The sequence below is a fragment of the Oncorhynchus kisutch genome, unplaced genomic scaffold (genome assembly GCF_002021735.2).
Source record: "Oncorhynchus kisutch isolate 150728-3 unplaced genomic scaffold, Okis_V2 Okis09a-Okis19a_hom, whole genome shotgun sequence".
Taxonomy (NCBI): domain Eukaryota; kingdom Metazoa; phylum Chordata; class Actinopteri; order Salmoniformes; family Salmonidae; genus Oncorhynchus; species Oncorhynchus kisutch.
Window position 1 is genome coordinate 5,982,308 of NW_022261985.1, and position 27,396 is coordinate 6,009,703.

The window sequence follows — 27,396 nt, forward strand, 5'->3', positions numbered from 1 at the left end:
CCCCCCCCCAACTCAACGAACCAAAGCCTTCCTCTTCCTACCTCAGTCTCTTCTCTGCAGTACCCCCCCCCCACATACCCCCCCCCAACTCAACGAACCAAAGCCTTCCTCTTACTACCTCAGTCTCTTCTCTGCTGTACCCCCCCCCCAACTCAACGAACCAAAGCCTTCCTCTTACTACCTCAGTCTCTCCTCTGCAGTACCCCCCCCCACATACCACCCCCCCAACTCAACGAACCAAAGCCTTCCTCTTACTACCTCAGTCTCTTCTCTGCAGTACCCCCCCCCCCCCCAACTCAACGAACCAAAGCCTTCCTCTTCCTACCTCAGTCTCTTCTCTGCAGTACCCCCCCCCCCCCCCAACTCAACGAACCAAAGCCTTCCTCTTCCTACCTCAGTCTCTTCTCTGCAGTACCCCCCCCCCCCCCAACTCAACGAACCAAAGCCTTCCTCTTCCTACCTCAGTCTCTTCTCTGCAGTACCCCCCCCCCCCCACATACCACCCCCCAACTCAACGAACCAAAGCCTTCCTCTTCCTACCTCAGTCTCTTCTCTGCAGTACCCCCCCCCCACATACCCCCCCCCAACTCAACGAACCAAAGCCTTCCTCTTCCTACCTCAGTCTCTTCTCTGCAGTACCCCCCCCCACATACCCCCCCCCAACTCAACGAACCAAAGCCTTCCTCTTCCTACCTCAGTCTCTTCTCTGCAGTACCCCCCCCCCACATACCACCCCCCCATCAGACAGTCGTATAAAAATAAAAGAAAACTGTCAAAACAGTAGAGAAGAAAATGTTCCAGAGGAAGGTAGAGACAGAAAGAGAGAAAAAGAGACTTACCGGGATGTGAGAGTGAGAGACAGGTCCGACAGAAAGAGAGAGTTGAACTCACTAAACTCTTGTAACCTGGTACATCGAGTACTGCAGGCTCTGTCCTTTACAGTTCTCAACACAGTGGCTTCTCAGTCTTTACCAATCCCCCCTGTCCCTCCAATCTAGAACCTGTGCTTATATAACATTACACGCACACACACACACACACACAACCCTAGAGATTCCTGGGGCCAAACAAAGTAAGGGATGACAGCGGAAGAGGTAATGGAATTAAGGAGGACCGGTATTCCAATATTAGGGTGATTAAAAAGGCCTCATTACGGGTGAAACTCTCACAGTGAATAGAGGTCCATTAAGCCAGTTACATGCTGGTTCCTTTCTGCCCCCTCACAGGACAGCCAACAATGGAGAGAGAAATTAAAAGGTACATTTAAAATGTTTTACAAAAGACCAGAGGCAGAGGGAGGGTGGAGAGACTTGATGTGAGGACGGTGTGGGTGGACTAGCTAGGTATGTGAGGGTGAATCCTGTCTTCCAATTAAGTCAAATTGTCACTTAGTCAATGGGGAATCACCCCATTGTGGAAAGAGAAAAGGACTAATTATGATCTTAAAAAAGTCCAATACATCAGCTTTTATCTCAATACCAAATCCTTTCTGGGTAACAAATAAGTGCCTTACAGTCATTCGTTTTCAATTAAAATGGTCAAAAAGAAGCAAAAATATAGTTTCTTAGCAAAGAGACATTTCTCAAGCAAAAATTTTACTAGAACTGTCTGGGAGGGTTCTGCGTGGGGAGGATTCATTTTTTATTTCTGCCGTTATTGGCAGAGAGGTTTGGAACTTTCTTATTGGTCTATTAACTAATTTACCACATGTTGATGTCACCATGGAAGGCCAAAACTCCATCCCACCAAAACATGCAGAAATGTCAAAACAGCTCTTCATTTTCCAAACAGCTCTTCATTTTCCAAACAGCTCTTCATTTTCCAAACAGCTCTTCATTTTCCAAAACAGCTCTTCATTTTCCAAAACAGCTCTTCATTTTCCAAAACAGCTCTTCATTTTCCAAAACAGCTCTTCATTTTCCAAAACAGCTCTTCATTTTCCAAAACAGCTCTTCATTTTCCAAACAGCTCTTCATTTTCCAAACAGCTCTTCATTTTCCAAAACAGCTCTTCATTTTCCAAAACAGCTCTTCATTTTCCAAACAGCTCTTCATTTCCAAACAGCTCTTCATTTTCCAAACAGCTCTTCATTTTCCAAACAGCTCTTCATTTTCCAAACAGCTCTTCATTTTCCAAACAGCTCTTCATTTTCCAAACAGCTCTTCATTTTCCAAACAGCTCTTCATTTTCCAAACAGCTCTTCATTTTCCAAACAGCTCTTCATTTTCCAAACAGCTCTTCATTTTCCAAACAGCTCTTCATTTTCCAAACAGCTCTTCATTTTCCAAACAGCTCTTCATTTTCCAAACAGCTCTTCATTTTCCAAACAGCTCTTCATTTTCCAAACAGCTGTTACCCTAAAGGGGCACGATCATCATGTTCTAAATGTCCCAGTATTATTCCAACCTAACGTTCTGACTGCTCTTGGCCGTTGACTTGACTTCCCAGCTCTTTATAATTTGAGCTTTAACGTCAGTTCTCAAAGCTGTGCGTTCCTTTTATAATTCACAGTAGAATTCATATATAAACGTATGTTTTTTAAAATTGCTCTTAAAGATCCGTCTGTCCGGTCTGTCAGATTTAAATAGTCCAGCTCTCCAGCAAACAAACAAAGGGATGAAAATACCCCGGACATTATATACAAATGACTGGACTGGGAGCAAGCTGCTGTGTACCAAATGACTGGACTGGGAGCAAGATGCTGTGTACCAAATGACTGGCCTGGGAGCAAGCTGCTGTGTACCAAATGACTGGACTGGGAGCAAGATGCTGTGTACCAAATGGCTGGACTGGGAGCAAGCTGCTGTGTACCAAATGACTGGCCTGGGAGCAAGCTGCTGTGTACCAAATGACTGGACTGGGAGCAAGATGCTGTGTACCAAATGACTGGACTGGGAGCAAGCTGCTGTGTACCAAATGACTGGCCTGGGAGCAAGCTGCTGTGTACCAAATGACTGGACTGGGAGCAAGCTGCTGTGTACCAAATGACTGGCCTGGGAGCAAGCTGCTGTGTACCAAATGACTGGACTGGGAGCAAGCTGCTGTGTACCAAATGACTGGCCTGGGAGCAAGCTGCTGTGTACCAAATGACTGGCCTGGGAGCAAGCTGCTGTGTACCAAATGACTGGCCTGGGAGCAAGCTGCTGTGTACCAAATGACTGGACTGGGAGCAAGCTGCTGTGTACCAAATGACTGGCCTGGGAGCAAGCTGCTGTGTACCAAATGACTGGCCTGGGAGCAAGCTGCTGTGTACCAAATGACTGGCCTGGGAGCAAGCTGCTGTGTACCAAATGACTGGACTGGGAGCAAGCTGCTGTGTACCAAATGACTGGACTGGGAGCAAGCTGCTGTGTACCAAATGACTGGCCTGGGAGCAAGCTGCTGTGTACCAAATGACTGGCCTGGGAGCAAGCTGCTGTGTACCAAATGACTGGACTGGGAGCAAGCTGCTGTGTACCAAATGACTGGACTGGGAGCAAGCTGCTGTGTACCAAATGACTGGACTGGGAGCAAGCTGCTGTGTACCAAATGACTGGACTGGGAGCAAGCTGCTGTGTACCAAATGACTGGACTGGGAGCAAGCTGCTGTGTACCAAATGACTGGACTGGGAGCAAGCTGCTGCGTACCAAATGACTGGACTGGGAGCAAGCTGCTGTGTACCAAATGACTGGCCTGGGAGCAAGCTGCTGTGTACCAAATGACTGGCCTGGGAGCAAGCTGCTGTGTACCAAATGACTGGACTGGGAGCAAGCTGCTGTGTACCAAATGACTGGACTGGGAGCAAGCTGCTGTGTACCAAATGACTGGACTGGGAGCAAGCTGCTGTGTACCAAATGACTGGCCTGGGAGCAAGCTGCTGTGTACCAAATGACTGGCCTGGGAGCAAGCTGCTGTGTACCAAATGACTGGACTGGGAGCAAGCTGCTGTGTACCAAATGACTGGACTGGGAGCAAGCTGCTGTGTACCAAATGACTGGACTGGGAGCAAGCTGCTGTGTACCAAATGACTGGACTGGGAGCAAGCTGCTGTGTACCAAATGACTGGACTGGGAGCAAGCTGCTGTGTACCAAATGACTGGACTGGGAGCAAGCTGCTGTGTACCAAATGACTGGACTGGGAGCAAGCTGCTGTGTACCAAATGACTGGACTGGGAGCAAGCTGCTGCGTACCAAATGACTGGACTGGGAGCAAGCTGCTGTGTACCAAATGACTGGCCCTGGGAGCAAGCTGCTGTGTACCAAATGACTGGCCTGGGAGCAAGCTGCTGTGTACCAAATGGCACCCTATTTCCTAGATGGGCCCTGGTCAAATTGTAGTGCACTATATAGGTGGCGTTTGGGACGCAGCCAGTGGAACTGTCACTGAGGGTAACAGTCTGAGGCAGGAGTCTGTAATAAGAGTCGGTCTACAGAGCTGGGAGAACAGAGTGACGGGGGAGAGAGACGGGAGCACGCTGGGTCATTCTATACCATCAGCGTCATCCAGACATGGTCTGGATTGTGTGTGTGTGTGTGTGTGTGTGTGTGTGTGTGTGTGTGTGTGTGTGTGTGTGTGTGTGTGTGTGTGTGTGTGTGTGTGTGTGTGTAAGTAACATGACAAGACATGTGTGTAAGTAACATGACAAGACATGATTTTCTTGGGTTGCAGTTCTACAGTCACAGTCTGTCGAAGAGTCAAAAGGACTTCATTTTTAACTTCAGTACATCACATGAAGCCAATTTCTAACCTGACCAGATGTATCCACACAACTTTCCTTAAGCAAAATACCCCCAAGAAGTAATGTGATGGATCACTGAGTTGGAGTAACGGGATTGATTCCCAATTGGTCCATTGACCTCTCTTGGTTACTTCAGCTCACATTGATTCCTCTTAACCACATCCAAGGAAATGCCATAAGTTACACGTTAGTTCCCAGCAGCTAAAATCCATACCAATCTGATAGACGGTTCAAGTATTAATAGTCCTGTATTCCCATGACAAATCCCTCCTCTGATCCCACAGGGGAATGGCATGCAGAGTCACAGTGACTGGGAGGGGTCCAGGGAAGCTGCTCTGTCATTATCATAACACAGGATCTCCCAGACAACCCTGTGTGGTGACCCCTAAAGCTGAGATCACCCACCACCGCAATCAGCCATGACGGTCAATAAGCACGGTTCATCACTGACTAGCAGTCTGTCTGTCCTGTACTTAAACATCACTGGCATTTCCTAAAAACCTTACTATAGACTTACACTGATTAGATGGAGTAATTCTGAGTACATGGGAGCTTGGTTTTGACCAGCAGGGTTATGTAAACACATATCACAATGACAAGATCAGTCAAAGAGAAGAAAAAAGACTGTCACATCTGTCTGCATGATGAGATCATCTCCCGGCAGTAACACAAAAAGACATTGATTACTTTGGCCATCCACCCGGCCATCCACCCGGCCATCCCTACAAGTGTTTCTGATTGCAGAGTTGTGTGGTGTGATTAAAACACCTCCAGGACTATAAGGAGGGATCAAAGCTTAATGGATGAACTGGTGTAAAGGGGAGGGCAGCCCCCCAAAACATAGTCCAGTCTCCCCTCAGAGAATGTCTTCCTGCCAGCCCCTGTCCACTAGAATACCAAGCACTAGATGAGGTGGCATCCTTCAGCTGCTGTCTACAACTCTCCACAGTCCCCTTTCCAACAGGCCATTATGGAAGCCCTTCACAGCTAACATGAGGGCTGTGTCATTCCTCTCTCCCTGGGATTCTGTGGCCCCTTAGGATGGACAGGATATCCTGTGAGGAGGGGGGAGTCGGTACAGAGGAGGGGGGGAGCCGGTACAGAGGAGGGGGGGAGCCGGTACAGAGGAGGGGGGAGCCGGTACAGAGGAGGGGGGAGTCGGTACAGAGGGGGGGGGGGGCCGGTACAGAGGAGTGGGGAGCCGGTACAGAGGGGGGGGGGGGGGGGGGAGTCAGTACAGAGGAGGGGGGAGTCGGTACAGAGGAGTGGGGAGTCGGTACAGAGGAGTGGGGAGTCGGTACAGAGGAGTCAGAGAGGAGGGGAAGTCAGTGAGTGACAGTGGGAGATGGGGCCTGTCTGTGTGTTGAAGACATGACAGAGAGAGAGCCTTGCTGACACTGAGGACAACTGGAGGACTGAGTTTTAGGTTTCAGGTCATTGAAGAAAAGTAATTCGGAAGAGAACGTAGTCAAAACCTCTGTGGTATTTGGAGTATTTCAGGATTGCTCTTCCTGCAGAATGATTTCACCAGTGTGGGGGTTAGCCTGCCTATACTGGCTTTACTGGTTGACTGAGGAATTCCCACACTTGAGGTCAGTAAAGGCTGTCTGGACAAATCACAGAACCGTCTGATCTACAGAAGCAGCTGAGGAAGCATGGAATGCAGACAGGTTTGCCCTCTACTTCTCTCAATATAAGAACACACCACAGCACAGTAGACCCACCGTCTCCCCCTACTGGTGACCTTCACAGAATCCCTCACTGAGCCTCTGGGTTTGTCCCCTAGGGTGCCATGGGCCCTGGTCAAAAGTAGTGCACTACTGTACATAGGACATAGGGTATAGTTTGGGACAGTCAGAAAGCCTTCCTCTTTTTCCATCTATAGCAGTAGCATCATGTGACCGTGGCAACGGCTCCATCTAAACCAGACAGAAGCTCATGACTGCTTCTATTTTACCAGGCCGGGGAGGAAACAACCCAATTTGAGGAAAGAGAAAATAGAAAATGAAAGGTCATCAGTTAATAACAGATGAGATAAAGAGATGTGGGGTGGCGGAGGCGGAGGTGGAGGGAGACTATACAGAGGAGAGGCAGTAAGCACAGGACTAGCCTGGTCCCAGATCTGTTTGTGCAGTCAGTTGGTGAGTCAGCACCAACAGATCTGGGAACAGGTTAGCACAGAAAGGCCAGCTAGGTCTCCGGATCTATATGTTTACCAAATCAGCAAACTGGCGAGACCAGCACATTAGGGGACCTATTGTAAACATCTCAGTTACAACAAATAAAATGTAATGTGCTGTATGTGAATACAGGCCTGGATTCTGTAGTGGAGTGAAGCGGTCGTTCCCTGGCAACCAGACTAGCAACAGTAAAAGTCAGATAACATCTACAACGTCATTATTAGTTATTAGTCCCATTCAGAGTTGACAGTTGAATCCTTGTAAAAACCTGACCATATCTAAGCTAGACGCTCCTCCCAGTGTCAGAGTCCTAGTTCAACAGCCTATGGCAGACATCTGAATGCGGAGGCAGAATGGTTCCCCAATCTCAACATCGTAAATGATATGCTGCTTGCTGGGGTTGGCTGGGTGACTCTAGGGGAAAGCAAGGAGGGTGTGTGTGTGTGTGTGGTGTTAAACTCCCTGCCCCTGGGGGGAGGGGAGGTGGATGAGGACGTGGAGTCCTCCTCCCTAGTGATCAAACATGAGCTTTATGATCGACTGAGACCATAAAGAACAAACCACACAGACACATACAGGCCTAGTGTATGTGAGACTGACTGCAACCCAGAGCAATGAGAGACACAGAGAGACACAGAACAAGAAAAAACTAGAGAGAGGGTGGAGAAGAGGAGAGGAAGAGAGGAACGGCAGCTAGAAGAGAAAGAGTGTAATTGGCAGTGACATCCAGAAGGGGAGAGGATGGCGGGGCTGGAGGGGGGAGGGGCTGGACCAAGGACACTCACGCTGGTGACTCGGCGGTAGATCTGTGCAGCGTTCTGGCACTCGGAGTAGGGGTACTCTGAGGTGGCCATCTCCAGCATGCACATCCCAAAGGCATACACATCCACTGACTCGTCGTACTTCTCCTCATACATCTCAGGGGCCATGAACTCTGGGGTACCTTGAAACGGATCAAAACGGAACGGGTTCAGAACTCTCTGTGCCTCACACTGCTGTGTCTCCTCCGGCCCAACTCACCCAAGAGGGCCAGAGGGGAGAGGAGGAAAGGATGAAGCCACGGGACAGGCCGCCGACGTACCACCTGCGAGGAGAGAGACAGAAGAGAGAGCGGAGAGGGGGAATGGTGGGAGCAAAATAAATAAATAAAATAAATAAATAAAAGATAAGGGGGAAGCTGGCTTCAGTTTAGTCAGAATTGAAACAAGCACAGGTTTTTCTCTGTAAGGCCTTTTATTGGGGCTAAGAGAGAGAAGGGGGGCGACAGGTGCACAGAACATGCTGATTGGCCCTTGTGCTGATACTTTGTAATCAAGCAATTGGGAGCAGTCTGGTTAGAAAAGACTCAAACAGGAGAGGGGTTGAGAGGACGACAGGTTGTTAGCCAGACAGACAGGTAAATGTAAGTTCAATCCCCTCCCCATTCAGACACAAACGCCTGATTGGATAGCTTTGTAACAGCTGAGTCTGAAATAGCCAATCGAGGGCCTTTATTACTACATTTGTCCTACTGGTACGATTATCAACGTAGCTATGGAACTAACTTGTGTCAAAACCTCACCTTTCACAGAGAAACACGATACATGTCTTAGTGTCACTTACCTGTTAGTTGACCTGTTGGAAGCAAAGGTTAGAGTAGGTTGGTTAGGCCCTGAGATAAAGCCCATCCCATAGCTACAGACTGAATTAAACAGCTCTGTTCCGTGCACCTGGTGACACTGGTGAGAAGCAAAGGTCTTACACAGAAAAACTATTATTTAGATGTTTTTGTAAATGTTTATTTAATGTTTATTTAATGTTTATTTAATGTTTATTTAATGTTTATTTTCACTTACCAGAACCACTTACTGTGACTGCAGTACATATATTATTACCCAGTACTGCAGAATGAGGGAGAGCCTACATGTTTTAAATACTCAAAGAGCATAGATAGACAAAAAAGAAAACAGGTTGATTAAGGGGAAAAAGCTAGATGAGCAGATAGAGATGGCCGTATCAGGTGATCTTAAAACGCTGAGGGGGAGAACACAAAACCCACGAGGAAAACATTTCAGAGAGAGAGAGATGTTACTGCATCTGAAACAGTCCCTTATTCCCTATATAGTGCGTTACTTTTGACCAGAGCCCTATGGGAGCCCTACGGGCACTGTTCAAAAGTAACGCACTATATAGGGAATAGGGGGCCATTTCAGGAACATTCATTATCATTGTCAGCATGTGAATCATAGATTTTAAATCAGGCTTAAAGTAAACAAACCACAGGTCTCCACCCAAACCCAAAGAGAAAATATGGTTTTTACCCACAAGAGGGGAAAACTCCACATTTATTGTCAACATTTGTGGGATTTCACGATGTGGCTAAAGACCTGCTGTCATTAGGGCAATTTACAAGCTCCAACACACCACAGTTTATGGAAAGTTAGAGTGCTTTCACCTGCCTAATATGAATTTCAATTAGCTTTTTCTGGCGTAACTGATTGTTTTCAGATGGGGGAACAGAGACCAAAACGGTGTTTTCCCCTTGTTAAAACAGGGAACTGGATGGCACTGCAGAGCCGGGGTGGCTCCCCAGTTTCACCCGAGACCAGTCAAACACAACCAGCCCTGGAGGAAACTGGAGGCCCACGGAGTACTACGGTCAGGGAGAGCCAGGCGCTGAAAACCTGTGGTCGGCTTACGACAAACAGTGGTTGGAATCTTAAACACTTTTTAAAAAGAGGTATATTTAACTTTTATCCAGTCCTTCCAACCCCGTCCACCCGAAACCCTCACATTCCATTCCAGAAGGTGTCAATTTAAATCCTAATATATTTTAAATTCAACCATCTGTGGGGAGGTCGGAAGGGACGAGGGAATGGATCTGGCTTTGACACAGGTGTTGGGGTGGAAGGTGAAAGGTCAAGGGTCAAAAGGTTAAAATGTCAGTAAATCAGCCTGTGGACGTACCTATGACACTCTTGGCGAAGGAGGCCCGTTTGAGCGTAGCCAATCCCAGGTCTCCTATCTTGACGGAGCCAGTGGGGCCGGTGATGAAGATGTTGTCACACTTCAGGTCCCTGTGAATGATGGGAGGGGCCCGGGTGTGGAGGAAGTGGAGCCCCTTTAGGATCTGACGACACCAGCTACGTAGAACCTTGATCTTCATCACCTTGAACCGCTTCAGATACCTAGAACACAATAAGAACAAACCGTGATGAGACTGTGGGACATTTCTAACCACTGTTGTTCTGATATAGCGGACGAACCATCATCTTCAGCACCTTGAACCTCTTCATGTACAGTACCTACAACACATTTTAAATATTAATTTAGCCAGTAAAAGTTGTCATTATAAATGTGAGGTAAAGCATTGAGAACAAAATATATTTTATATTTGAGATTCTTCAAAGTAGCCACCCTTCTCAACCACAAAGACACAGCGGTTGGAACCAAACATCTCAAATTTGGACTCAAACCAAAGGACTTTAGTAGTGATTTCTTTGCAGCAATTCGACCATGAAGGCCTGATATACACAGTCTCCTGCTTCCTGTGAAGCAATTATTTGGGCTGCAATTTCTGAGGTTGGTAACTCTAATGAACTTATCCTCTGCAGCAGAGGTAACTCTGAGTCTTCCTGTCCTGTGGCGGTCCTCATGAGAGCCAGTTTCATCATAGCGCTTGAACAAACTTTCAAAGTTCTTGAAGTTTTCCAGATTGTCTGACCTTCCCGGACATTTCTGGGGGTAATGGCCCTAGCCCTCACCCTCCGATCCAACAGGTCCCAGATGTGCTCAATGGGATTGAGATCCGGGCTCTTCGCTGGCCATGGCAGAACACTGACATTCCTGTCTTGCAGGAAATCACAAACAGAACAAGCAGTATGGCTGGTGGCATTGTCATGCTGGAGGGTCATGTCAGAATGAGCCTGCAGGAAGGGTACCACATGAGGGAGGAGGATGTCTTCCCTGTAACGCACAGCGTTGAGATTGCCTGCAATGACAACAAGCTCAGTCCGATGATGCTGTGACACACCGCCCCAGACCATGACGGACCCTCCACCTCCAAATCGATCCCACTCCAGAGTACACGCATCGGTGTAACGCTCATTCCTTCGACGATAAACACAAGTCCGACCATCACCCCTGGTGAGACAAAACCGCGACTTGTGAGTGAAGAGCACTTTTTGCCAGTCCTATCTGGTCCAGCGATGGTGGGTTTGTGCCCGTTGATGTCTGGTGAGGACCAGCCTTACAACAGCCCTCAGGCCAGCCTCTCTCAGCCTATTTCAGACAGTCTGAGCACTGATGGCGGGATTGTGCGTTCCTGGTGTTGCCATCCTGTACCTGTCCCGTAGGTGTGATGTTCGGATGTACCGATCCTGTGCAGGTGTTGTTACACGTGGTCTGTCACTGCGAGGATGATCAGCTGTCCGTTCTGTCTCCCTGTAGCGCGGTCTTAGGCGTCTCACAGTACGGACATTGCAATGTATTGCCCTGGCCACATATGCAGTCCTCATGCCTCCTTGCAGCATGCCTAAGGAATGTTCACGCAGATGAGCAGGGACCCTGGGAGTCTTTCTTTTGGTGTTTTTCAGAGTCAGTAGAAAGGCCTCTTTAGTGTCCTAATTTTTCATAACTGTGACCTTAATTGCCTACCGTCTAAACTGTTAGTGTCTTAGCGACCGTTCGTTAGGTGCATGTTCATTAATTGTTTATGGTTCATTGAACAAGCATGGGAAACAGTTTTTTAACCCTTTACAATGAAGATCTGTGGAGTTATTTGGATTTGAACTAATTATCTTTGAAAGACAGGGTACTGAAAAATGTATTTTTGAGTTTCTTTTTTTTTGTTGCCGAGTTTATATACACTGCTCAAAAAAATAAAGGGAACACTTAAACAACACAATGTAACTCCAAGTCAATCACACTTCTGTGAAATCAAACTGTCCACTTAGGAAGCAACACTGAATGACAATACATTTCACATGCTGTTGTGCAAATGGAATAGACAACAGGTGGAAATTATAGGCAATTAGCAAGACACCCCCAATAAAGGAGTGGTTCTGCAGGTGATAACCACAGACCACTTCTCAGTTCCTATGCTTCCTGGTTGATGTTTTGGTCACTTTTGAATGCTGGCAGTGCTTTCACTCTAGTGGTAGCATGAGACGGAGTCTACAACCCACACAAGTGGCTCAGGTAGTGCAGCTCATCCAGGATGGGACATCAATGCGAGCTGTGGCAAGAAGGTTTGCTGTGTCTGTCAGCGTAGTGTCCAGAGCATGGAGGCGCTACCAGGAGACAGGCCAATACATCAGGAGACGTGGAGGAGGCCGTAGGAGGGCAACAACCCAGCAGCAGGACCGCTACCTCCGCCTTAGTGCAAGGAGGAGCAGGAGGAGCACTGCCAGAGCCCTGCAAAATGACCTCCAGCAGGCCACAAATGTGCATGTGTCTGCTCAAACGGTCAGAAACAGACTCCATGAGGGTGGTATGAGGGCCCGACGCCCACAGGTGGGGGTTGTGCTTACAGCCCAACACCGTGCAGGACGTTTGGCATATGCCAGAGAACATCAAGATTGGCAAATTCGCCACTGGCGCCCTGTGCTCTTCACAGATGAAAGCAGGTTCACACTGAGCACATGTGACAGACGTGACAGTCTGGAGACACCATGGAGAACGTTCTGTTGCCTGCAACTTCCTCCAGCATGACCGGTTTGGCGGTGGGTCAGTCATGGTGTGGGGTGGCACTTCTTTGGGGGGCCGCACAGCTCTCCATGTGCTCGCCAGAGGTAGCCTGACTGCCATTAGGTACCGAGATGAGATCCTCAGACCCCTTGAGACCATATGCTGGTGCGGTTGGCCCTGGGTTCCTCCTAATGCAAGACGATGCTAGACCTCATGTGGCTGGAGTGTGTCAGCAGTTCCTGCAAGAGGAAGGCATTTATGCTATGGACTGGCCCGCCCGTTCCCCAGACCTGAATCCAATTGAGCACATCTGGGATATCATGTCTCGCTCCAGCCACTCCATCCACTAACGCCACGTTGCACCACAGACTGTCCAGGAGTTGGCGGATGCTTTTTTCATTCAGATCTAGGATGTGTTATTTTAGTGTTCCCTTTATTTTTTTGAGCAGTGTATATTACACATACATAATATTTTCTACATACTTTATAATATATCTGGTTTTAGTTGTTCAAGTTTACACTGAAAACATCCATCCAGAAATGTATTTCCAAAAACCCAGGCCCGAACAAACACTTAGGCCCTTAAATGGCAGACAAATCCCTGGTGTGTATACGTGCACCTGTGTTTAGACTACATGTGTGTATCTGGATCAGTACCCTGAGTGTTACAGTGCCAGACCTCAGTGTCTTTTCTTTCTGCACTGGGCTCAGGCTCCCATGTTGACCCCCCCCCCCCACCCCCCCGTGACAGTGTTACAGGAGTTGGACAGTGTTACAGGAAGTGGATAATCTAGGCCATGGCAGTGTTACAGGAAGTGGATAATCTAGGCCATGACAGTGTTACCGTCCCCATAGTGAAGGTACAGTCGTTTGGGACACAGCACACTGACTCTTCCACAGGAGGGAGCTGCTGGTCTGGCCCAGAGTCCTGAGCTGCACTGTCTGTCCTGTTGTGGGCCCAGACAGACTAGCACCACATGGTCAGTACTGGTACCACACCACTGCAGATTGGACAGGCAGCCACACTGACACCCTCTCGTTTTGTCTTTGTCTGTCGCTCTCTCTCGTTCCATGTCTCTCTCCATCCTCACCGTTTGTCTCGCTCTCTCCCCTCCCCCCCACTTCATCTGCCTGTCGCTCTCACTCTACCTCAGTCTCGCTCTCTCCCCTCCCCCTCACTTTGTCTGTCTGCCTGTCTCTCTCACTCTACCTCAGTCTCCCTCCCTCCACCTCTCTATCAAGAATGTGAGGAATCTGCAGCAGCAGCAGCTGGGCAACTCTCCCAGCTCTCCCACAATGCATCAATCCCATGGAAGGTGGGGTGGTGGGCGGCACGCAGTCCGTTGCCCATTTCTACTGTAGCTGTCTGCTCTACATTCAGGTTTTATTGTTACCACAAACACCACTGGGCCAGAGCCAACTGGCCTGGTCCCCCCCTGTCCTGTCCGCTTCTGTTCTCTCAACATTGTTAGGGGTTTTGTCATGTGTGTGTGTGTCTCTGTGTGTGGCTCTAGTGTGCCAGACCGAGTGTAGACTAGCTAGCAGCAGGGAGATGGACATGCGTCCTGGTCATGGTGAGACAACAGCATCCTGTTAAGAGGTACCACTCTGCTCTCAGGGCTCACACACAGCTGTGAAGTGCTTATTATGGAACACTCACAAAGCCCTATTTGACTAGCAGATGTGCCTACGCATAATATGAAGGTTATGGAACAAGGAAAAGGTTTAGTAGAAGGACAAATAACATTAAGACATTTCCTTTGACATTTTCATATCTCCGTTGGTGGCAGAGAGCAACAGTAGGGGGGATGAGACGGCAGAGAGCAACAGTAGGGGGGATGAGACGGCAGAGAGCAACAGTAGGGGGGATGAGACGGCAGAGAGCAACAGTAGGGGGGATGAGACGGCAGAGAGCAACAGTAGGTGGGATGAGACGGCAGAGAGCAACAGTAGGGGGGATGAGACGGCAGAGAACAACAGTAGGGGGGATGAGACGGCAGAGAACAACAGTAGGGGGGATGAGACGGCAGAGAACAACAGTAGGGGGGATGAGACGGCAGAGGTCGACGACTGGAGAGGTGGACGTTCACCAAAATGTTTAGTGTGTGTGTGTGTGTGTGTGTGTGTATATATGTGTGTGTGTGTGTGTGTGTGTATATATAAAAGCGTACAAGTGTGTCAGTACTACTCACGTTTTGAGGGTGCCTGATGTCATAAGCTCTGTGACCAGCACAATGCACTTGGAGTTCTTTCCTTTGGAGGGAGACTCCCAGGAGTCGTAGAAGCGTACAATGTTATGGTGCTGCAGACCCTTCAACATCTCAGCCTCCTCCTTGAACCTCTGACGCTCCGTCTTAGACAGCTTACGATCCTGTAGGAGAGAGCAGGAGAAACATCTAGCAAACAATAGATTTCACATTCCATTTCCTGTTGTCTTGACACATAAATGCTTTACAATAACCCAGCCTAAAGTATAGGACAGAACCCAATCAATCAATAAACCAAATCGCTCCATCAATCAAGTGTTCATAAAGTTATTTTTCCATCAGCAGTTGTCACAAAGACAGTGTTTCACAGTAACCCTGCCTTGTCAAGCCATGAACCACACAGGAAGAACTGAGAAAACAAAAACAAACAGACTAGCTAGCGAACCTACATACTTCTCAGTTGTCCTATTTTAACAGCCTGGGTCCCTCTAACTTAATGGGAATACCAGTGCTGGCCTGCACCCCAAACCATATATGCACCGGCCATTGCGGTCAGGGAAACACTAATAAACATTGCTGTACATTTAAAAAGAGTGAGTTTGAGGGGTTTGACTTGTTTTACGGAGATTCCATGTTTGTGGTTTAGAAATATCTTTGTGGCCGAGAGGCTTGGTACTGTTAAACGGATACTTGGGATTTTCAGCAATGAGGCCCTTTAACAACTTCCCCAGAATCAGATTAACTAGTTGATACCATTTTAAGGTCTGTGTCAAGTATGAAGGAAGTTATAAGTAGTTTCGCAAGCCAATGCTAACCAGTGTTAGTACAATGACTGAAAGTCTATGGGTATCTGCTAGCCCGCGAGTTAGCAATTGCACTAACGCAAGTTAGCAGTTTCCTTCAAACCGCACGCAAACACATAAAAATGGTATCCACGAGTTCATCTGACTCTGAGGGACCCCAAAGTATCCCTTTTAAGGTCATAGTTCATCATGGCATAGTAAAACCAGAAAGGCCAGTGGAGAGTCACCCTGTGTGGCCCTGGCCTATAGAGGTGAGTCACCCACAGTCACCTCCCCCTGGCCAGATCGGCTTGGCACAACATTGCGTCATCTCTTTTCTTTTCCACATACACAGGCAGGCAGAGATAGAGAGAGAGAGAGATAGGGTGGGAGGAGGCCCTATCGGTCCACAAACCTAGTCATTAATCATCCTCATTCCTTCCTGGTCAGATGGATTATATCAAAAGCAGACAGGATTCAGCCTTCAGTTTCACAAAAAAGGTCAGACATCTATTTGTTTCATTATGGCCTTATTTTCCAGCCCAGAAAAACTAAAAAAAAGTCAACTTCCGTGGAGGATATGATGGTTTTAATCCGCTGATGGGGGTAAGGATGGGGTTGCTCTGAAATCTGCACCTGAGGCATTACACGAGGATGGATTAGAACAATGCCTGGTGAAAGCACTAAAGCAATTGTATTTCCGGGGATTTTAGTTTTGGCATTAGCAGTGATTTAGTCCTTTTAGCTGGCAGAGAGACAGGCATTACTAGCCTGGGTCTCTAGACAATCTGCCAGCATCACAGGCTACCCTACAGAAGAAGAAACCAAGTGTATTTGTGTCCGTATCTGTCTGTGTGCATCTTTCACCTGTGCAGCCATAAAGCCCATGTCAGTTCAAGCCACCTAAATCCACCGAGCACCAGCAGGAGGACCCTGAATGTCACCAAAGCACAGATGCAACTCATTAAGCCAAGTCATTACCAGGTTTCAGAGGGATCGGGTTCTGTGTATGGAAACACAGCAGGGAAGGTGGGTCTGAGAACACACTCAGCCCAGATGAGACCATTAGACATTAAGCAGCTCTAACGAGGATCAGGGGTCCCAGGGCACATATACACATTATCTTTGGAAAGACGGAGTTGGAAATAAAGGTTCCCCACCTGCATACTATCAATATTTTTAAAAGGGACATTTCAAAACTGCTCCGCTTCATATTTACCATGTCCAGCACCACCCCAATATCAATCTGAAAATGGCACGTTTCTATGTTTTGCAGTAAAAAAAGATGGAGGAAGATGCAAATTCCTCCTCATAATTGGTGAAAAAAATAGAAAATCACCCGGTGATGTAATTGGAAACACTTATCTTCCTCTGTCTGTTTTACTACAAAACATAGAAACATACAATTTTCACTGGGGATGCACGATATATCTGTGAACATATCGGTATCGGCCGATGTCTAGTTTAACGTCGATGTCAAAGCTGACGTGCATACCTATATAACGTAGGTACATGACGTAATGACACCACGTAAAGTTTTGCGCTACACGTGCAACACAGCATTCCTAATGTCTGCTGTGTGGATCAAGCAGTCAACAAGTCCAGCAGTCATTTGAAAGAGTAACAACATTTCAGCGAGACAACTCAAAGGCAAAATCCATTAAATCCAAGATAAAGGAATTCATTGCCCTTGACAATCAACCGCTCTCTGTCATGGGTGATGTTGGCTTTCACCGACTGGTTGAGCACCGGTACACACTACCAAGTGTGCCATTTTCAGACGTTGCCCTTCCCTTAGTTACACAGTAATAGCGTCACTGCTATTAGCTTCACGACATACATACTATGGAACACCGTTTGGGTCTTTGTGTGTCAAGGAAGATACAGTAGCACTGCCAAAGCTGTACAAAAAGTCTGCAAACAAGCAAACACCGGCCACAAACGACGTGTTTACAATTCCACGTTGGTAATAAAGCATCATTTGTTCGACCGCAACTTCTGGGGTAGCTAGCTTTAGCTTGGTATCTAGCTAGCACCAATACAACCTGTCTGAAAACAATGACCAAAAGAAACTGCAGACATTTTCATTATTCTTAGCAATGATTTATGAATCCAGTATTAGCTCGGTTGCCACATGCTGTTGTTCGCCTATTGAAATTGAACTTCAGTTCATGAAAATAAATAGCTAGCCAGCTACTTAACCCTATTGCCCAAAGCTAACGTTATAAGCAGCCAGCTAGCTTCATCTGGCTAGTGAGGCTCGACCTGACCGGGTTGTGTTGTGAAGCTAGCCACAGTAAGGATTAGGCACAATAGTGGAATTTGCGGTTTTCCTTCAAAATAAAAGTATGTAATTGACGGTGATGCGAATGAATACAAATAGTATAATTATGCCATACTTTTATTTTGAAGGCTAACCACAAAGTCCACTATTGTGGCTAATCCTTATTGTGGCTAGCTTCACAGATGGGTCCGACCACCATTAATCAAATAAGAACTGTCTTATAAATTAGGGTTATTTTAGATGACACCTAGCTATATAGTTAACTAGCTAAATAAAGCTACTGAAACAGATTGTCGTTTTGCTATGTTTTTGGTTTAGAACATTGCCTGCATCAATGAGCTAGCTTCTTTTTTTTAATGACCAGCACTGTAGGTGCGCGAGACAACTTTACCAGCATCATAGCATATGTATCGATGAATCGTTGTGACATGAAATACGAGTGTAATCGATGTGTAATAACTACGTAATAAATGTATGAACACATTAAATGATTATGTGACGTGCAGTCAATACTCAGGTCCTGATTGGTCAACGAGTCTATTTGACACCTCAAATAGTGTTAAATAGTATATTTTCTGACACCAAAGACCCAAAAGACACTCCCATAGAAATCCTGGTTGAGAATGAAACGACTGGACAAATGAACAACGAAACAGCACAGCAAGTAAGTGAAAGAATAAGGTTTTGATGTTTTTATGTTTTTACTAGTAACGGGGACATACGTAAATGCCAACAAAATAACTTTTTGGTCAGTGTGTGCAACCTTTTTTTAACTAGGCAAGTCAGTTAACGGCCTACACCGGTCAAACTTGGACGACGCTGGGCCAATTGTGTGCCGCCCTATGGGACTCCCAATCACGGCCGGATGTGATACAGCCTTCGCCTCTCCCGAGTCTGTACGGGAGTTGCAGCGATGAGACAAGACTGTAACTACTACCAATTGGATACCACGAAATTGGGAAGGGAAAAAAAAGAAAATAATTTTGCCAATTCTGCCAAATTAAACATGGAACAAAAATATGTCAAAAACAGCAAGAAATGTGCCATCCTGTCAAAGTGTGAGAACTGAAGAGGGGGGTCGGCAAGGCTTGTCATGTTCGTCTCCAGTGTGAGAACTGAAGAGGGGGGTCGGCAAGGCTTGTCATGTTCGTCTCCAGTGTGAGAACTGAAGAGGGGGGTCGGCAAGGCTTGTCATGTTCGTCTCCAGTGTGAGAACTGAAGAGGGGGGTCTGCAAGGCTTGTCATGTTCGTCTCCAGTGTGAGAACTGAAGAGGGGGTCGGCAAGGCTTGTCATGTTCGTCTCCAGTGTGAGAACTGAAGAGGGGGTCGGCAAGGCTTGTCATGTTAGTCTCCAGTGTGAGAACTGAAGGGGGGGGTTGGCAAGGCCTGTCATGTTCGTCTCCAGTGTGAGAACTGAAGAGGGGGGTCTGCAAGGCCTGTCATGTTCGTCTCCAGTGTGAGAACTGAAGAGGGGGGTTGGCAAGGCTTGTCATGTTCGTCTCCAGTGTGAGAACTGAAGAGGGGGGTCTGCAAGGCTTGTCATGTTCGTCTCTGCCACCTCTGTACTGTCTGCCTCGTCTTCTTCCACCACAGTGGCTAACCACAAAAGACACATTTAGCACACTGCTGCTTAGAATACAACACAGGTGTTTGTTTGTGCATTTACAAACCATGACATGTGACCTGACTGTGGACTAGATTAAGCGCATGTGCAAAATAGCTCAGAATGCATTAACTCTTTAATGACATCACTAACACACGCAGAATGGTTAGCTATAGGAGTGTGTCATCGGCCGGGCCACTGGCCTCTCGTGTTAAATTCAGAGAGAGAGAGAGAAAGAGAGAGAGAAAGAGAGAAAGAAAGAGAGAGAGAGAAAGAGACAGAGAGAGAGACTTAGTGGTAGCAAACCAGTTCCTCCCTGCTCTCCAAGTCACAAGGTGTCCTACTTCAGGTTTGACCAGTGACCACAAGGGCTAAGTTTAACAACATAAGACCACAGTGGAGAACCAGACCACAGCACACAGAGCAGCAAGTCAGACAGGTTCCTTCCTTCAACAAGGAAAGGAAACATGGAGCCAAAAGGTGGTGCTGTACATGATTCCAAGATAAAAATCCTACTAGCCTGGTCCCAGATCTGTTTTGTGCTGTCTTGCCAACTCATGTGGTCATTGGCTAATGGCTATAGGCCCTGCAGCCCAAACAGATCTGGAGCAGGCTAAATCCTGTGGTTCTCTGTGGCACGTGGAGCTCGGCGTGGAAGCTCTTTCATCTGTGTAATAAACACCAACAGCCAGGCAGGTCAGGCTTCAGCCGGCCTGTTACACCTTCAGATGCCCTCCACATCACCCCAACACACCTGACCCTGCACTCAGCCAGATGCCCTCCACATCACCCCAACACACCTGACCCTGCACTCAGCCAGATGCCCTCCACATCACCCCAACACACCTGACCCTGCACTCAGCCAGATGCCCTCCACATCACCCCAACATGACTGACCCTGCACTCAGCCAGATGCCCTCCACATCACCCCAACATGACTGACCCTGCACTCAGCCAGATGCCCTCCACATCACCCCAACACGCCTGACCCTGCACTCAGCCAGATGCCCTCCACATCACCCCAACATGACTGACCCTGCACTCAGCCAGATGCCCTCCACATCACCCCAACATGACTGACCCTGCACTCAGCCAGATGCCCTCCACATCACCCCAACATGACTGACCCTGCACTCAGCCAGATGCCCTCCACATCACCCCAACACGCCTGACCCTGCACTCAGCCAGATGCCCTCCACATCACCCCAACACGCCTGACCCTGCACTCAGCCAGATGCCCTCCACGCCTGACCCTGCACTCAGCCAGATGCCCTCCACATCACCCCAACACGCCTGACCCTGCACTCAGCCAGATGCCCTCCACGCCTGACCCTGCACTCAGCCAGATGCCCTCCACATCACCCCAACACGCCTGACCCTGCACTCAGCCAGATGCCCTCCACATCACCCCAACACGCCTGACCCTGCACTCAGCCAGATGCCCTCCACATCACCCCAACACGCCTGACCCTGCACTCAGCCAGATGCCCTCCACATCACCCCAACACGCCTGACCCTGCACTCAGCCAGATGCCCTCCACATCACCCCAACACACCTGCCCCTGAACTCAGCCAGATGCCCTCCACATCACCCCAACACGCCTGACCCTGCACTCAGCCAGATGCCCTCCACGCCTGACCCTGCACTCAGGCAGATGCCCTCCACATCACCCCAACACGCCTGACCCTGCACTCAGCCAGATGCCCTCCACATCACCCCAACACGCCTGACCCTGCACTCAGCCAGATGCCCTCCACATCACCCCAACACGCCTGACCCTGCACTCAGCCAGATGCCCTCCACGCCTGACCCTGCACTCAGCCAGATGCCCTCCACATCACCCCAACACGCCTGACCCTGCACTCAGCCAGATGCCCTCCACGCCTGACCCTGCACTCAGCCAGATGCCCTCCACATCACCCCAACACGCCTGACCCTGCACTCAGCCAGATGCCCTCCACATCACCCCAACACGCCTGACCCTGCACTCAGCCAGATGCCCTCCACATCACCCCAACACGCCTGACCCTGCACTCAGCCAGATGCCCTCCACATCACCCCAACACGCCTGACCCTGCACTCAGCCAGATGCCCTCCACATCACCCCAACACGCCTGCCCCTGAACTCAGCCAGATGCCCTCCACATCACCCCAACACGCCTGCCCCTGAACTCAGCCAGATGCCCTCCACATCACCCCAACACGCCTGCCCCTGAACTCAGCCAGATGCCCTCCACATCACCCCAACATGACTGACCCTGCACTCAGCCAGATGCCCTACACATCACCCCAACACGCCTGACCCTGCACTCAGCCAGATGCCCTCCACATCACCCCAACACGCCTGACCCTGCACTCAGCCAGATGCCCTCCACATCACCCCAACACGCCTGACCCTGCACTCAGCCAGATGCCCTCCACGCCTGACCCTGCACTTAGCCAGATGCCCTCCACATCAGCCCAACACGCCTGACCCTGCACTCAGCCAGATGCCCTCCACATCAGCCCAACACGCCTGACCCTGCACTCAGCCAGATGCCCTCCACATCACCCCAACACGCCTGACCCTGCACTCAGCCAGATGCCCTCCACATCACCCCAACACACCTGACCCTGCACTCAGCCAGATGCCCTCCACATCACCCCAACACGCCTGACCCTGCACTCAGCCAGATGCTCTCTCAGTCAAACAATCAGATGCGTATCCCCTGGACCCGGTTCATTTTCCACATACAAAGTTTGTGTGTGTTGCAATCGCAAACCCCTGGCTCTCCTCTCCTCCCTCTCATCCTGCTATCTGTAGTTTCTCCTCCTCCTACTCCCTCCTCCACATAGTACATTAGTGTTCCAACCCCCTGGCTCTCCTCTCCTCCCTCTCATCCTCTCCTCCTGCTATCTGTAGTTTCTCCTCCTGCTATCTGTAGTTTCTCCTCCTGCTATCTGTAGTTTCTCCTCCTCTTTCCTTCCTCCTCCTCCTCCACATAGTACATTAGTGTTCCAACCCCCTGGCTCTCCTCTCCTCCTGCTATCTGTAGTTTCTCCTCCTGCTATCTGTAGTTTCTCCTCCTGCTATCTGTAGTTTCTCCTCCTGCTATCTGTAGTTTCTCCTCCTGCTATCTGTAGTTTCTCCTCCTGCTTCTAGTTTCCTCCTGCTATCTGTAGTTTCTCCTCCTGCTATCTGTAGTTTCTCCTCCTCTTTCCTTCCTCCTCCTCCACATAGTACATTAGTGTTCCAACCCCCTGGCTCTCCTCTCCTCCCTCTCATCCTCTCCTCCTGCTATCTGTAGTTTCTCCCCCTGCTATCTGTAGTTTATCCTCCTGCTATCTGTAGTTTCTCCTCCTGCTATCTGTAGTTTCTCCTCCTCCTACTCCCTCCTCCTCAACATAGAACGTTAGTGTTCCAACCCCCTGGCTCTCCTCCTACTCCCTCCTCCTGGTCTGGGCATGGAGATAAACAAGCAGTTGGCCAGGCTCTCCATCCAGAAAACAAGCCCTCTCCAGCCCAGAGGGAGCCAGATACAACAGAGGACCTGATCCCTGCCTCACCACTGGCTCAGACTAACAGCTAAACTCACCCCCTCGTACACACTGAACCAACCTCCAATGAAAACAATCCTTCCAAAGCTCTCCAGTGTGTACGTATGTGTGTGTGTACGGAGAGGCAGATCAGCCAAATCCACAATGGAATTAATATGCTTTGTATTTCTCTCGCTCTGCTTTCTCTGTGGAAAATGATCCAATGTTATTCCCAGTCCTTAGGGACATCTCCAAGCCAAGCATCAGTGCAGTAATCTGGGCCCAGTTGTTTTCAGTTAGTGTGTGTGTGTTTAGGTGTCTGTGTGTGTGGAATGTGCATGCTCGTGTGTGTGTGTGGAATGTGCATGCTTGTGTGTGTGTCTGTGTTTGTGTGTGCCAGGATATGAGAACAGAGGGGTGTGTGGTATTACTGGTCAGAGCCAGGGCTGGGCCTGGAGGGCATTGATAAATTCCTTCTCCATTTCCACATATCAAATATTAATACAGATGGGGAAATGGCTGGAAGGCTGGGATCAGAGTGGCTAGTCACCATTTCCAAGGATTTGTGGTGGTCAGAATTACTGGCAGGGCAGGCAGTGAGTGGTGCTGTATGGACCATATCAATATAATTGGTAAAATGGTCAAAGCCTAGAAGTAGAATTAGTAGAATGGTCAAAGCCTAGAAATAGAATTAGTAGAATGGTAAAAGCCTCCCCAGACCATGGATATTTGACTGGAATGGGAATGTTCGTTGTAGAAAGTCAATTTCTATGGCTATGTACAGTACGCCCACTCCCAGTCAAGGTTATTGTGGCAGCATAGGGAGAAAGCACTCTCAGAAGGCAATGGGTTAATGGGTTCAACCAAGAGATATAGTTCAATCAATTCAGAGCACTATATCCATTATATGACTGACAGTGAGATGACAGATGGAGGCGAAAACAGGACGGGTGAGGCCATCAAAGCTCACCGGTCACAGAGTTTTATCAAACTAAATAATACGGGACAATAGTAGACTAGACAAGAGCAAAGCAGTCACTGTTAAACAAGTCACTCGGATGACAAATCACTTGGTGACTTGTAGTTATGAACACAGAGATGTAACAGTCAAATGAAAGCAGAGTTGCAGTGAGTGACAGTATTCTGGCAGCAGGTTTCCAACGCCACTGGAAAGATCAAAGACACACCGATAAGAAGGAGACCATATCAGGCTCACAGAGCGTGTGTGTGTGTGTGTGTGTGAACCAGTATCTGAAAGAGCACTAGCACTCATCCCCATCCTCTAACAATAGCACAACACCTAAGGAAGGTAGCTAGCTAGCTTAGGCTACAGGCAGCTACTCAGCATACAGTACATGATCTGTAACACCCAAACCTGAGCACCACTTGGACCCTAAAGATACCCAGTCCTGGTGGACATAAACCTGGAGCCACCCAGACCACTGTGAGATGACCCATTCCTGGTGGACATAAACCAGGAGCCACCCAGACCACTGAGAGATGACCCAGTCCTGGTGGACATAAACCTGGAGCCACCCAGACCACTGAGAGATGACCCAGTCCTGGTGGACATAAACCTGGAGCCACCCAGACCACTGAGAGATGACCCAGTCCTGGTGGACATAAACCAGGAGCCACCCAGACCACTGAGAGATGACCCAGTCCTGGTGGACATAAACCTGGAGCCACCCAGACCACTGTGAGATGACCCAATACTATTCTGCTTCAGATATGTCTCGGAGGCTCTGGCCATACACGCACTAGAAATGCACTAGAAAGGGAATAGGACTGGGGTTGCAAAGGGTCGGAAACTTTCCGGTAAATTTCCGGAATTTTTCTGGAAATTTTCCATGGGAAATTAAGCCCGGGAAGTTAGGGAATTTTGCTTAAATGTATCAAAAAATGGTGCTTATAACAGTGAACCTTTTTTGGTGGGATACACATAAGGCAATTCTAGGTCTTGTGGCATATTTTGGTTAAACTATCCCCAATTTAATGTAACCACAGTGCATTCATCCATCACATATACAGCTGATTCTCAAGATCTTGTACACTAATGAGATTCTATTGAGCCCAGACTACTACACTGTCTGAGCCAAGGACTACATGCTTTCTGGTAAGTTTTGATTAGAACACTGGGTGGGGTGAATATATTTTAAATGACATACATTATTATTTGTTAATTAGTAAATAGTAGCCTACAGCAAAGTGTGTTTAAATCATTTCTAACGTATCAATTTCTGCCAATTAGTTTTTGCTACCATGTGTGTTTTAGCTTGCCTGAGCCTGCTGACTGAGGAGTGTTAATTCACCTGTTTCCATACATGTTTCATTTTAAAACATTTATCTGACAAAGGAGTTGTTTAATCTAACTGCTTAACTATTTATCTGTACATGGAATTGTATTTCGTTGTTTTTTACTCATTTTTTTCTCATCTTTACAGGAAAATTCCACTGGGCACTATCTGACGTGTGGAGACATTTCCCTGTAGCTAATGTAGACGGAAGATCTGTGCACATTTGCAAATACTGTGCCAGATCATATGCGAAGAATGCAACAAAAATGCAGAATCATCTGGCCAAGTGCATAAAGTTCCCTCAGTGCTCACAACAAGCAACCTCTGACAAAAGTCCCTCTCATCATTTTCACCTCGAATAGAAGTAATCAGACACCTTATCGATAGCAACAGCTCATGGTCTTCCTGGAATCAGATGTTTTTTTGACTCAATGGAGGAACATAGTCAGAGAAATGCTGATGAATGTCTTGCTCGAGCTGCGTATGGAACTGGTTCACCTCTGATGCTCACAGGCAGTGAGTATTGGAAGAGATTTCTGAATGTTCTTCACCCAGCATACACCCCTCCAACCAGACATGTTTTATCTACTAATTTGCTGGATGCAGAGTTCAACAGAGTTCAAGTGAAGGTCAAGCAAATCATAGAGAAAGCAGACTGTATTGCAATCATCTCTGATGTGTGGTCAAATGTTCGTGGGCAAGGAATAATTAACTACATCATTTCGACCCCTCAACCAGTATTCTACAAGAGCACAGACACAAGGGACAACAGACACACCAGACTCTACATTGCAGATGAGCTGAAGGCAGTCATCAATGACCTTGGACCACAGAAGATATTTGCACTGGTGACAGACAATGCTGCGAATATGATGCTGGGTCTAAAGTGGAGGAGTTCCTACCCTCACATCACACCCATTGGCTGTGCTGCTCATGCATTGAATCTGCTCTTCAAGAACATCATGGCACTGAAAACAATGGATACACTCTACAAGAGAGCCAAGGAAATGGTTAGGTATGTGAAGGCTCATCAGCAATCTACCTCACCAAGCAAAGTGATTAGAATAAGAGAACCACATTGAAGCTTCCCAGCAACACCCGTTGGGGTGGTGCCGTCATCATGTTTATCTGTCGAACTGCTTTGCTTTATCTTGGCCAGGTCGCAATTGTAAATGAGAACTTGTTCTCAACTTGCCTACCTGGTTAAATAAAGGTAAAATAAAAAAATAAAAAAAAATGTTTGACAGTCTCCTGGAGGGGAAGGAGTCTCTCCAAGAAATGGCCATATCACAGTCTGCCAATATGGACAGCCCCATCAAGAGGATCCTCATGGATGATGTATTTTGGGAGAGAGTGGTAAGCCTGAAACCTATAGCACTAGCCATTGAGGGAGACAATGCCATCCTGTCTGATGTTCAGACTCTGCTTGCAGATGTAAGAGAATAAATCCATACTGCCCTGCCCACTTCACTGTTGCTCCAAGCAGAGGAAACTGCAGTTCTGAAATACATCAAAAAGCGTGAAGACTTCTGCCTGAAGCCCAAACACGCTGCAGCATACATGTTGGACCCCAAGTATGCTGGTAAGAGCATCCTGTCTGGTGCAGAGATCAACAAGGCCTATGGTGTCATCACTACCGTGTCTCGCCACCTTGGCCTGGATGAGGGCAAGGTTCTTGGCAGTCTGTTGAAGTCCACTTCCAAGCAAGGGCTTTGGGATGGAGATGCAATATGGTAGTCGTGACAACATGTCTCATCAGCCACCTGATGGAAAGGACTTTGTGGATCTGAGGCTCTTTTCCCTGTTGCCTCCATCATCCTCCAATCCCACCATCATCCACCTCAGAGCACAAGTGGTCCTTGTTTGGGAACACACACACCAAAGCAGGCAACAGGCTGACCAATACAAGGGTTGAAAAATTGGTTGGAAAGTGACAGTGAAGATTAGGCCTCAGATTCTGATGTTTAAGAGGTGGACATTGAGGAGGTCCAGGGAGAAGACATGGAAGCCTGAGAGGAAGACAACCAAAGCTTTAGTTTCTAGACTATAATTTTACAGATGTATGTTGAAAACATTTTTGGGAGATGCGATGGATCATTCAATATTCCCTTTCTTTGGTTGTTCAGTGAAATCATCCCAT

At 48.1% G+C, this 27,396-nt stretch overlaps 1 protein-coding gene across 12 annotated transcripts in view; it reads right to left on the reverse strand.

Annotated features, from left to right (window-relative positions):
• The window catches only part of LOC109880169 (serine/threonine-protein kinase WNK1), a 191,590-nt gene that overhangs the window by 75,882 nt on the left and 88,312 nt on the right, over positions 1 to 27,396 (reverse strand). For all 12 annotated transcript variants that reach the window (XR_004207029.1, XM_031815482.1, XM_031815484.1 and 9 more), the window contains exons 3-5: positions 14,759 to 14,937; positions 9,846 to 10,066; positions 7,685 to 7,842 (exon numbers count right to left, since the gene is read on the reverse strand). Coding sequence is in view for 11 of the 12 variants with exons in the window: in XM_031815482.1 (XP_031671342.1) it covers positions 7,685 to 7,842; positions 9,846 to 10,066; positions 14,759 to 14,937 (558 nt within the window). In the remaining variant the exon portion in view is untranslated. The remainder of the gene's footprint in view (positions 1 to 7,684; positions 7,843 to 9,845; positions 10,067 to 14,758; positions 14,938 to 27,396) is intronic.